The 13,164-nt window shown below is 49.0% G+C and overlaps 1 protein-coding gene across 5 annotated transcripts in view; it reads left to right on the forward strand.

The window, feature by feature from the left end:
- FMNL2 (formin like 2) overlaps positions 1 to 13,164 on the forward strand; it is a 113,666-nt gene that overhangs the window by 54,160 nt on the left and 46,342 nt on the right. For all 5 annotated transcript variants that reach the window (XM_058027719.1, XM_058027721.1, XM_058027720.1 and 2 more), the window contains exon 2: positions 9,550 to 9,633. In XM_058027719.1, the coding sequence (XP_057883702.1) occupies positions 9,550 to 9,633 (84 nt within the window). The remainder of the gene's footprint in view (positions 1 to 9,549; positions 9,634 to 13,164) is intronic.

Below are 13,164 nucleotides of genomic sequence, written 5' to 3' on the forward strand. Positions count from 1 at the left end.
GGGGATTTTCGTGGGTGCTGCAGTTGAGATCTCAGTTGGTGTTGCATAAGGAGCTCACTTGGGATGAATTCTGTGGGTTTCTATCCGTGTGTGAGGGGAGAGTTTGTGGGTACAGGTTGTCCTGAGAAGCTGTGGCATCCCTGCAAGTGTCCAAGGCCAGGTTGGATGGGGCTTGGAGCAGTGGAAGGTGTTCCTGCCATGTCAGGAGCGGATGGGATGGGCTTTAAGGTCCTTCCCAATCCAAGCTTCTCTGGAATTCCATCATTTCTAATGGGAAAATACACGTCATCTCTATCACAGAAGTGTGTTTAGGATAATTTGGGATCATCAGCTGCCTTAGGAATTGCAGTTAGGTGAAGTTTAAGTGTTCTGATGAGAGTTTTATCCAGCTTTTCCTGAGTGAGGTTGACTTGGCCCACGTCCCTGAGCAGCTCATCCCTTTGGAGGGGAACTGAGGGATCCTCCATGTGAGGGGAGCTTGGGGGGATTTTGTTCCACCCACCCTCTGAAAATCCCTTTTCATCCTCAGGAACATCACAGAAATCACAGAATCCCAGGCTGGTTTGGGATGGAATATTAAATCCCATCCCATCCCATGGCAGGGACACCTCCCACTATCCCAGGGCACTCCAGCCTGGCCTGGGACACTTCCTTTGGAATCACATCTTGGTTCTTTGGGAGCCACTTTCTCTGCCATTTCACTGAAAGGGCTTCAATTTTGGATTTTGTGGTTTGCCTTATCAGCAGTGAGCAATTTGATGAAGCCATGGGACGAGCTCAGAGTGAGTCAGGCCTGGCTTGGCCTTTGGAGCGTTCCTACCATGGAATTCTCTCCCAGTGGTGAATTAATGTGGTTTCAGCTTTCCCAAAACGTGAGGCCATTAAGCTGAGTCTGGATTTTTGAGAGGAACAAGCAGCTCTGTGGTCACTGCAGCCCTCAGGGTCCCAAAACCTTCCAGAGGTTTCCTGGATAAAGTTCCCTCAGAGGGGTTGGATGGCTCTCCCAGTGAGACCCCACTGCTGTGTGAGGAGAAGGGGTTTAGGATCAGAGAATGCTGAAGGTTGGAAAAGCTTTCTAAGATCTCCAACCATTACCCAGCACTGCCCCATGCTCCCAATGCCACCTCCTCATGGCTTTAAATTCCTCCAGGGATGGGGATTCCAATGCCTGAGGAATTGTCCCTCATATCCAGCCTGTCCCATCACTCAGAGTGATCCCACAGTGGCTCCCTGTCGCTGCTTCCATCCTACAGTGCCCTGATTGACCTCTGGGAAGGAAATGCTAATTTATGATAAATATGTAAATGGAGTGCTGATCAAAGGGAGCAGAGAGCTGCACGTGGGGAAGGAGGAAAGGCACAGAAGGGCTCAGAAAAGTCATGGCAAACCACAGTGGGGGCAAAACATGGGAATCTCAGTGTGCGCCTTGCATGTGGGCACCATGGGGAGGGAACCCCTGGCTGTCCCCAGGCCAGGCTCCATCAGGGTTCCAGGCTGATGGTGTAGCAGGCCTGGTCGGCCATCAACACCCAGGAAGTGCTGGTGTCCCAAGGAATATTCCCCTTCCACAGGATTCCTGGATGCTCCAGTCCTTCCTTACCAGCTGAGGAACCGCAGGTTGTCACCACAGTTTTCTACATCCCCTTCCAAATGCTTTTGGAACTTTTCCCCTTCCACGTGCGAAGTAGATGTTCCTGTATGACCTCAGGCCCACAAAGATGCACCTGGGGAATCACAGATCCAGAATTCCAGGAGTTTGGCTTGGGTGTTTTTCCCAATCATTTCCCAAGGATGAGCTCCACACACCCTGTCCTGTCTCATCATCAGATCCCTCCATGCTGTGGGAGCTTCTCCTGCTCTTCCCCACGGATCCAGGGCATCTTTAGGAGGAGAAAGGCCTGGTGCAGGCAGAGCATTGGTATTTTTAGATCAAAGACAAGTTTAATAAAAACAAAAAAAAACAGGAGGGGAGAAGGAGGATTAGAACAATAAGAACATTTAATTTTAGCCGAGCTTGGATTCCTCATAGAGTCAGGGAACTTGGAGCTCAGCTTCAGTTGCCTCTGGCTTTCCTAAATAAACACACTAGAGCAGGGCTGGGAAGTTGAGCAGCACAGAAAATTGCAAAAAGTTGCATTTTAATATTCTAGGAGAATATTAAGGGCTGTTTTACAGGCCAGGCCCTGGAATTAAATTTTAATGCTGCACAAAAATCCCGAGGTTGTTTTGGTAGGCAGCTCCTGGAGCTACACAGAGACTTTTTCTGCAGGAAGGGTCACAGGACAGGGGTTGGGAACAGGGCAGGGTGAGGAACCTTCTCCAGCCATGGCAAGTGAGCAGGGCTTGGGGCCAGGATCTGCTGCTTCTGGAATTTTGTGATTTCTTCTGGAATTTTGTAATTTCTTCTGGAATTTTGTAATTTCTTCTGGAATTTTTGTCAGGCACAGGGGGAACCTCATTGATCTCTACAGCTCCTGGACAAGAGGGTGGAGTGAGGTGGGCTTGGGCTCTTCTGCCATGTCCCAAGTGAAGGGATGACAGGAAATGACCCTGAGTTGCACCAGGGGAGGTTCAGGTTAAATATTGGGATTTTTTTTCCCCAGGAAGAGCAGTCAGGCATTGGAACGAGCTGCCCAAGGATGTGGTGGAGTCACCATCTCTAGGGGTGTTCAAGATGTGGCACCTGGGGACGTGGCTTAGGGATGGTTGTGGTGATGCTGCATTGATGGACTCGATGATCTTCAAGGTCTCTTCCCACCTGGATGATTCTGGGATTTTGGGAATTTTCCCCCAGGCTAAAGAGGCCTCATTGGCACTGCCCTGCTATGCTGTGGGTGATCTGCTCAGTGTTTCACCTGGGAAGTGTGTTGGGATGAAGAATTACGGAATCATTAAGGTTGGAAAAGCCCTCTGGGATCATCAGATCCAACCCTCTGGGATCATCAGATCCATTCCCCCAGCACTGCCAAGGCCATTTCTGACCCCAGTCCCCAAGTGCCACATGAATGCACCCATTAATGCTGTACCCAGGTGTTGCAGACCTTTAGTAAACCTCAGGTTAGAGGTGATTCAGTGAGTGGGTGAGGCAGGAGGTCCCACTGGTGACTCTTGGTGGCTCCAAGCAGCCCCTGTCCCCTTGGTTGTCCCAGGAGAGGATGAGTTGGGAAGGTGGAGTTGTCCTGCTCCAGCCTCAAGGGATGAGCACATTGCCCTGGCTTTGCTCCTGCCTGGGCACCCTCCTCGCTCTAAACTGGTTCCTTTTCACACCAGCTAAATTTAGGGGTTGTGAGGGAACATTTCCAGCCTCAGCTGTCACATCTCTGACAGCCAAGGGTGACAGTGTCACATGGACCCATCTGAGCTGATTTATGTTCTCTTTTTGATGGTTTTGGGGTTTGGTTGCTCTTGGATCCTGTTCACTGGGAGGATGTGGGCAGCTCAGTGCCAGGGAGGAATCTTGGACCCGCTGAGGAGCTGGGCTTTGGTTCCAAGGCTCCCTGCAGCCAGGGAAGGGCTGCTCTGCCTCAGGGTTACAGAGCTGGGAGCTGTGGGCTTCACTTACGAGCCAGTTTTGGGCCTGCTTTGTCAGAACTCACTGGGTATTCATAAAAGTTAAAAATACTTCAGGCTCTGCCTTACAACAGCCCTGAGTGAAATGCAGGAAAAATCAGGACTGCAGCTCTTCGTGGTGGAGGCAGTGAGATAAACCCCAGAGAGCTGCAGGCAGAGTGCTGTGCTGAGCCTGGGGAGCTGGGGAGGAGATGGGCTGGAGAATAAACTCAGACTGGGAAGTTCCAGGTGAGGATAGGGAGTCCTGGGAGCCTGGAGTAAGGGCAGAGCTTTGATGTGGGTGTGCAAATCTGAGTCACGAGCACCGAGACTTGTTTGAAATGCTTTAAAGCCCTGATCTTTTTCCTAAGTGCTGCTGGGAAGCCAGAAACGATCCAGGTTTGCTTTTCCATCTCTCTGGGAATAGTGGAAGGTTGGAGTAATCCCAGTCAGAGGGAGGACAGGAGGAAAAGCCAGCTGGGAGTTAATTCCCAGGAGTTTGAGTTACTGTGCAGCATCTCATGGAGGTATTATATCTATAAATATTATAAATATTAAATATAATAAAAATATTACATGTAATATATAAAATATGAATATATAATAAAATATACTAATATATAATATATAATATACATATATATATTATATATATGGAGGAGCAGTGAGAATTCCCTTCACCCTCACCTGCCACGTCAGGGTGGAGGAGGAGGAGGAGGATTTCCTGGGATTCCTTTATTCCTTTCAAGGTCAGCAGTGCCTTTATGGAAGTGTTTAACTCTTTTTATGGAGTTTAACTCTTTGCTGGGATGGTTTTAATGTCCTTTCCTCCAGTTCTGGTGTTGGTCAGACTCACCTTCCCTTGCCAGGCTCTGCTTTCCTGCCTTTTTCCATCCCCATCCATTGGATGGTGAGGACATCCCACATTTTAGGGCTTCATGAGCTCCTGCTGACACATCCAGGGCTGTTCATGGGAACAAATGGATCAGGAGGACTCTGTGCTCATTAATGTCATTAGGCATTCATTAATAAAAGGGATGCGGACTTGAAGATGATGTGATCAATAAGAGCAGCAGCCCAATGCTATTAATTAGCAATGCTATTAATTAGCAATGCTCATGCTTTTGAGTTGCTCCTACACAGGTTTTCCAAAACGTTGGGCCCTTTAATCCTCAGGAGAAGGAGGAGTAAATTGGAAAAAGCACAGCTCAGCCATTCCACCACTGGCCCTGGCGTTGGTGCTGGTGTGACCTGGGCTGCAGGTGGCACCTGGAGGCATCTGCTGGTGCTTCCCTCTCCAGCTGGGTGCTTTGTCCTGCTCTGGCACATGGGATATGTTCCGGCATCTTCCATGGATACTGCTGGCTGGGTGCTTTATCCTGCTCTGCCACATGGGATATATTTCAGCATTTTCCATGGATACTGCTGGCTGCAGGAGCACTTTGGGGCCACCACGTGTGGTCACCAGCAGCTCCCTCAATGCCCTTTTCTCATGGAAAGGGACAGCAGGACAACCCCAAGGGACATGTTTGAGACCAAGGCCTAAGCCAAACCGTGGTGGTGGTGGTGCCAAACCCTGCAGATCAGTCCACAAGTGAGATTTTTAGTGCTGAAACCTGGAGTTGGAGGCTCCGCCAGTTTGGATGGAGCCGGGCTTTGTTTCATAGGTTAAAAATACATAAATTTCCTTGTTGCACTCTGGTTTTATTTTTAACTCTTCAGCAATTTAATATTTTGGAGGTCTGCTCGTTCTCCCCCCAGTTTTCCGTCTGCTACTGTGATTAATCTAAGGCCCAGCTTTATCCAGCCAAGCCAGAGCAAACCAAAAGGAATGGAAAGCTTACCTAGGTTGTTTGGCAGGCAGCAGCAGACGTGAATAACTTTGGAATTCGGGGGGGAAGAGCCAAGTGCCGTGCTCCTGGAGCCAGCCTGGCTTGGCCAGGAGCCCCTGCAGACAGCAGGAGGCTGAGCAGGATCCAGCTGTGCTTCCTGCAGGGCTGTGCTGGAGGTGTTGCTGAGCGCTCGGAAGCGCAGGGCTCTGCTTTCCTGCGGCCTCTCCAGGCAGGGGGATGTGCCAGAGCCCGGCTTCTCCCCCCTCCCAGCACCGTGAGGCAGTGGAAAGTTGCAGTGAGGAAGGTGGGACTGATTCCCCAGGCTCTGGGAGGAAGGAGAGGGGTGAAGCTGTGGAGCTCACCTGGGCTCGGCTGCTCGGATAGGGGGGCAAAATAGCCTGGCCAGAAATTCATTTATTTTATTTTTAAAATCCAGGTTAAAATAAAAGTTTTAAAAGAAATTTTAAATGTTAAAAGTAAAATAAGCTGGATTGTGACGGTGTTCACAGGGGTTCTTGGATGAGGGAGGAGAAGAGGATCTGGCTCCATGTTTCAGAAGGCTGATTGATTATTTTATGATATATATTACATTAAAACTATACTAAAAGAATAGAAGAAAGGATTTCATCAGAAGGCTGGCTAAGAATAGAATAGGAAGGAATGATAACAAAGGTTTGTGGCTCGGCTCTCTGTCTGAGCCAGCTGACTGTGATTGGCCATTAATTAGAAACAACCCCATGAGCCCAATCCCAGATGCACCTGTTGCATCCCACAGCAGCAGATAGCCATTGTTTGCATTTTGTTCCTGAGGCCTCCCAGCTTCTCAGGAGGAACAATCCCAAGGAAAGGATTTTCCATAAAAGATGTCTGTGACACTGGATGGTTATTTTTCACCTGGACTGGGAGGAGCCATCCCTGGCCAGGGATGGGGATGAGGATGGAAATGAGGATGAGGAGCAGTGGGGCTGCTTCAGCTGCAGTTCCCACTGACAGGAAGGGGTTTTATGGGATCCTCGTGGAAGCTGGGGATCCATTTTTAATGGAAATCTGCTCCAGCTGCACAAGTGGGTGGTGACACAGGGGACACAGGCAGGGGTTTGGATTGTTTGAGGGAGGGAATAGTTCTGCTCTCAGAAGCCTCCAAAGCTCTAATTGGGAAAAGATGGCAAGGGAAACCACAGGACATAGACCTGTCATTAATGAAGAGCACTGGGATGTGTGAAGCCCGGGGTTGTAGGAGCTGGAAGTGGCCAGGAGACGTTGGTGAGTCATTGCAGGGATCCACAGGGAATGAGAAAACCCAATTGTCTGGTTGGGTGGGACTCCAGCAAAGCTCCTGGAGCCAGCTCAGTAGCCTCTGCCTCAGATCCTGCTGCTGTGGCTGGGGTTAGGCACCTGGGAGCAGTGCATTTGGATTTTAGGAGCCATTTGGGATACTGCCATGCAGGGACGTAGAAAAAACCAAAGTATTGCTTCCCATGGAGGTAAAAATATTGTGGTTTGGGATCCCGTTTTCCAGCAGGGAGTGGCTGTTGAGGTAAGAAAATACTTAGTCCAGGCTTCAGAGAAGATATCCTGTAGTAGTAGTAGCAGTAGCAGTAGTAGTAATAATAACAATAACAATAATAATAATAATAATAATAATAATAATAATAATAATAATAATAATAATAATAATAATAATAATATCGGGGCAGAATCCTGGATATCCTGAGTGAGAAGGATCATGGATCCAGCTCCTGGCCCTATACTATACTAAAAGAAATAGAAGAAAGGATTCCATCAGAAGGCTGGCTAAGAATAGAATAAGAATGATAACAAAGGTTTGTGACTGACTGAGACAGTCTGAGCCAGCTGACTGTGATTGGCCATTAATTAGAAACAACCCCATGAGCCCAATCCCAGATGCACCTGTTGCATCCCACAGCAGCAGATAACCATTGCTTGCATTTTGTTCCTTCTATTCTTTAGTATAATTTTAATACAATATACATCATAAAATAATCAGTCAGCCTTCTGAAGCATGGAGTCAGATCTCTGTCTCTCCCCTCACCCTGGCACCCCTGTGAGCACCCCCACAGCCTGGCCCTCGTTTCCCTGCTCGGGCTGTGGTCCCTGCTGGAGCCCTGCCGTGGCTGAGCCCTGCCCAGGGTTCCGGGCAGGTTCCTGTCCCCCTGCCAGCCGGGGTGCCTAAGCTGATTAGCTCCAAGGAGATCAGGGCTTGGCAAGGGCTGCACTGCAGGTAAACACTGCAGCTCTTCCTCCAGCTGGGAGCCAGTGGGGCTGTGAAATATGGCTCAGCAGCGAGCAGTGGCGCTGGAAGAACCCTCAGGAAAAATACCAAGAAGTGCATGAAATGATAAGCAGGGCTGATAAGGTGCCTGGTGAGAGACTGAGAGGAGAAGCAAGCACAGATATGATCAGAGCCAATAAATACTGTCAACATGACAGCAGAGATGAGCAGGAGAAGGAGTCATTGTTATCTGATGGAAAACAAGCTCTGGGAGGAGCAGCCATGGGAGCAGGGGGTGTGCAGGGGATCCCCAGGAGCAGGAACACTCCTTGGGATGGAGCAGATCCTCAGGGCCCCTCATTGCCAAGGCTGTCCTGGTGCCCATCAGTGTGGTCAGCACTGCATCCCTTGGCACAGAACCACCCTTGGCACCTGTGATCCTGCCAGGAGCTTCCTTAAATTCCCATTTTCCAGGTGCCAGTGAGGTGTCCTGGTTGGCTGATGCCCTCAGGTGCTGCTTGTCCACATCCCTCCTAGGATGGGGTCTGTGTGAGGAAACAAAGGAAGTCTGGGCAGAGGATGGGTCAGGGGTGGTTCCAGGGACCCCCAGGACATCCTGCTGGAATAAACCTGGAGGTGTTGTGTCACACTCCTTGGGAAGGTGCTCCTGGAGTGGGATTTCAGTCTGATTTATTGATTCCTGATTTATTGTTGTGTTCAGTGCCACTGGGACCGGCTGGCTCTTCCTCACTGGGAATGGACAGCCAGAGGTTTGTGGTCCCCGGGGGTTAACTGGGTTAACTGGGGCCAATCTGGGAATTCCAGCTGGAGCTCAGGAGGTGCTGGAGCCCAGGAGGTGCTCAGCAGATTCTCCACCCACCTCTTGGCCTTGCTGTGCTGATGGGGATCCGCTCCAGACTTGGTGTTTGCGGAGCTCTCCAGGTGTTCCTGGGTCCCATCCAGGTGTTCTGGGTCCCATCCAGCTGTTCCTCGGTCCCATCCAGCTGTTCCTGGGTCCCATCCAGCTGTTCCTGGCTTCTCCAGCAGCACAAGCACGACAGTTATGCTGCACATTCCAGGCCAGGGCTCTTGGGAAAGCCGCCCTTCCCAAGAGAGAGCTGTCCTGGAGGGAGAGCTCACATCAAAGGAGCCAGGAGCGATAGGGATCACATAATTGCTGCCTCTCCCCTTCCTTCTGACTCCTGTCACTCACAGTCTGGGATTGTTATCTCTGGGGCTTGGGCAGCAGCAATCCTGACTGCAGGATCTGTGTCATCCAGATAAGGTGCTGTGTGGTGCCTTTTCCCGCCTGGATGGCTGCTGGAGTAAAATGGAGTGGTGTTTCATGGTCCTGTTGGGAGAGGACTGTCCTGCAGCCGGTGTTTCCCTTGGGAATGTGCTCAGGGGAAGGGAATGGGACCTGGCTGGGGCACAGAGTGGCTCCTGTGCTGTGGCAGCTCAGGGAATCCTGTCCTCCCTGCTGGAGGGAGGTGGATGGTCACAGAATCCAAAATTAGTTTGGATTGGGAGGGATCTTACAGCTCACCCCGTGGGCAGGGACACCTTCCACCATCCCAGGCTGCTCCAAGCCCTGTCCAGCCTGGCCTGGGACATTCAGGGATCCAGGGGCAGCCACAGCTGCTCTGGGAAGCTGTGCCAGAGCTTCCCCACGCTCACAGGGAATATTTTTTCCTAAAAACCCAGGAACTGAGCTCAGGGCTGGCCCTCAGTCGCTCACCTCGTGTGTCCCAGCTCTGCCCTTGGGTGCCCGGTGATTCACCGGCGCCTTTGGGGCCAAAACCAACACGGGGAGGGAAGGTTCCTGAGCAGCCCTGGCATCAGGGATTCGCAGGAAGCAGTTCAGCAGCCTCAGCCCTGGTGTGCTGCAGTGCTTCTGGCTGTGGCTGGTGCTCACAGTGTGCTGTCTCTCCACAGAATGCCATGAACCTGCCTCCCGACAAAGCCCGGCTCCTGCGGCAGTACGACAACGAGAAGAAGTGGGAGCTCATCTGTGACCAGGTGAGGAGCTCTGGGGAGCCTGGGGAGCTGTCTCTTCCCAGCTGCTCCATCCACAGCGACCCTGGGCCTTGCAGGACCTCACAGGACCCAGGAACCTCCTGTTCCCAGGGGCTTCAGACACTCATTCCTTCTGCTCCCTTGTTGGTAACACTCCTGGAGACCTTGCAGTGACAGCTGCAGCCACCCCAGCCCATTCTGGGGTTCTGCCATTCCCTGATTTGGGTTTCTCTGTGTCCCAGAGGGCTGGGAGCTCGGGGCTGGAGTCTGTGCTGGCAGCAGGGCAGCCAGCAGCTGTTTGATGCCACCTCACAGAGGGATGGGTATCCCTTTCCCCCCTGATGCTTCCGTCCTGGATTCCTTCTGGCTGCTGAGCGCTGCTGGGTTTGCCCTGCACAGGCTCAGCCTGAGCTCAGAGTCTTGCAAATGAGAAGAAATTATCAAATGAACAAATGAGCCAATGAATAAATGAACAAATGATCAAATGAGCAAATGATCAAATGAGCAAATGATCAAGTGAACAAATGATCAAATGAACAAATTATCAAGTGAACAAATGATCAAAATAACAAATGATCAAATGATCAAATGATCAAGTGAGCAAATGATCAAGTGAGCAAGTGATCAAGTGAACAAATGATCAAATGAACAAATGATCAAAATAACAAATGATCAAGTGAGCAAGTGATCAAGTGAGCAAATGATCAAATGAACAAATGATCAAGTGAACAAATGATCAAAATAACAAGTGAGCAAATGATCAAATGAACAAATGATCAAGTGAACAAATGAGCAAATGATCATATGATCAAATGAGCAAATGATCAAGTGATCAAATGAACAAATGAACAGATGAATAAATGAACAGATGAACAAATGATCATATGACCAAATGAACAAATGATCAAGAGATCAAATGATGAAATGAGCAGATGAGCAGATGATCTCAGTGCGGGCAGTGTCTGGCTGCCACGTCGTGCTCATGGTGACAGTTGGAGCTGTCACCTCCAGGGCCAGCAGGCTGAGCCCCTGTTCAGCCCCAGAGGCTGGGAACAGCCTGGGTTGGGCAGTGCCAGCTGCTGGGGCAGCTCCTGGTGAGCTGTGCAGCAATCAGCAGATGTGGCGGATAAGCAAGAATGGCATTTTGAGGGGGGAATACAAAATGTGACAAAGTGGGATTTGAATCTGGGAGCCAGCAGCAAAATGCCATGAAGTTCAGCAGTAATGGCTAATGAGGATAATTGATCCAGCACTGTGAAGGTGGGATGTTCCCTTGGGATGGAGGCTCAGCAGGACCAGGGTGAGAGTTTGGCAGGAGGTCAGGGACATTGAAATAAGGACATTTATGGGACATTTCCTATTCAGCTGTTACAGTGGTGGGTTGGCTGATACAGTCATGGAATTCCAGACTGGTTTGGGCTGGGAGGGACCTTAAAGCCCATCAAGTTCCAGCCTGAGGAACACCTTCCACCATCCCAGATTGCTCCCAACCCTGTCCAGCCTGGCCTAGGGCCCTTCCAGGGATCCAGGGGCAGGTACAGCTTCTCTGGGCACCCGTGCCAGGGCCTGTCCATCCCCACAGAGAGGATTTTTCCCCAATATCCCATCTAACCCTGCCCTCTGGCAGTTTAAATGCACTGCACAGGTACCTTAAAGTAAAGCTGAATGAAGAATTGCTTTTTTCCCATGAGTTTCCTGAGCAGAGAATGTAAAGCTTGAGCTGTTTAAAGATTCAGTTTACCGGGACATTGAAAATTGCAGAAATTGAAAATCTGCTGTGAGTGACTGCAGATTCCCCATCCCTGGCAGTGTCCCAGGCCAGGCTGGCCAGGGCTGGGGGCACCTGGGACAGTGGGAGGTGTCCCTGCCGTGGCAGGGGGGCCCTGGCTGGGCTTTAGGGTGCCTCCCAGCCCAGTGCAGTCTGTGATTCCATGATTTGTGCCAGGCTGTTCCCTGCAGAGGTGCGAGCTCCGTGCTGCGCTGCTGCTGGCAGCGGGACAGGCGGGAGCTGTTTGATCCCAGCCTGGATGTGCAAATTCCCCCTCGGAGCTGATCCACCCTCTGCAGCTGCTGCTGATTCACTGCCCAGCACGGGCTGAGGCAGCAGCCTGAGCAGATGGGGAGGAAATTTGCAATCTGGAGTAATCTCCTTGCACAACTGCCAGTCAGTCCACCCCCGGGCTGGGATGAGTCCCTTCCCTGGGATGGGCCCTTCCCGTCCTTTGGAAGGGCAGGGAAGCAGGGCTGGGGAGCAGCACTGAGGGCCAGCCGGGCCAGGGGGCCAAGTGCCACCTCTGCCCTGGCACACGGGGCAGGGAGGACAGCCTGGGGGCTGGCACAGCTCCCTGGGGAGCACAGCAGTGTGAGCAGGTGTCACTGAAAGCACCAAAACGCAGCATATGGGGTGGGAAATATTTATGTATTCACAGTATAGAATTAGTGACCTGGAATATCTAAATATATATGTAGTATTAATATATTGATATTCATATTCATGATAACAGTATTAATAAATATAACATATAAAATATAGTACATACTCACAGTATAGAAATATTGACCTGGAATGCATAAATATATAAAAATATTATTATTATGATTATGATTATTATTAAGTCTATATATATATAAAAATATGGTATATATCCACAATATATGAATATTGCCCTGGAATACATAAATTATATATATATATATATATATATATATATATATATATATATATATATATATATAAAATAAAATATGGTATATATTCACAAGATATAAATAGTGCCCTGGAATATATAAATATTATCTATATAAATATTATAAATATTAAATATAATAAAATATTACATATAATATATAAAATATAAATATATACTAATATATACTAATATATTATATATTATAATACATATATGATACATATAAAATATATAAAATAATATATAAATATATATATTCACAAGATATAAATAGTGCCCTGGAAAATAGAAATATTATCTCTATAAATATTATAAATATTAAATATAATAAAAGGATTACATGCAGTGTATAGAAATATATATATAATGTATACTAATATATAATATATTATAATACATATAAATATAAATATAAATTATTAATATAAATATAAATATAAAATATAAAAATTATAAATATAACTATAAATATATTCACAATACATAAATAGTGCCCTGGAATATATAACTATTATATATCATTCCATGAGAACACTTCCACAGTGGCACGTTGTCCTGCTGGTGGGAATGGCTGGATTGCTGGGACAGGAGCGAGCCACCCTCTGGATCTGTGGGAGATGGGGAATTCTGCACCATGCTCAAGATGTGTTTGAGGCACTGCTCCCCACTTCCTTGTCCCCCTCCTTGTCCCCCTCCTTGTCCCCCTCCTTGTCCCCCTCCTTGTCCATCCCCTTGTCCACCTCCTTGTCCCCCTCCTTGTCCATCCCCTTGTCCATCCCCTTGTCCATCCCCTTGTCCATCCCCTTGTCCATCTCCTTGTCCATCTCCGTCCCCACTGTCCCAG

This window comes from Melospiza georgiana, chromosome 7 (genome assembly GCF_028018845.1).
Source record: "Melospiza georgiana isolate bMelGeo1 chromosome 7, bMelGeo1.pri, whole genome shotgun sequence".
Taxonomy (NCBI): domain Eukaryota; kingdom Metazoa; phylum Chordata; class Aves; order Passeriformes; family Passerellidae; genus Melospiza; species Melospiza georgiana.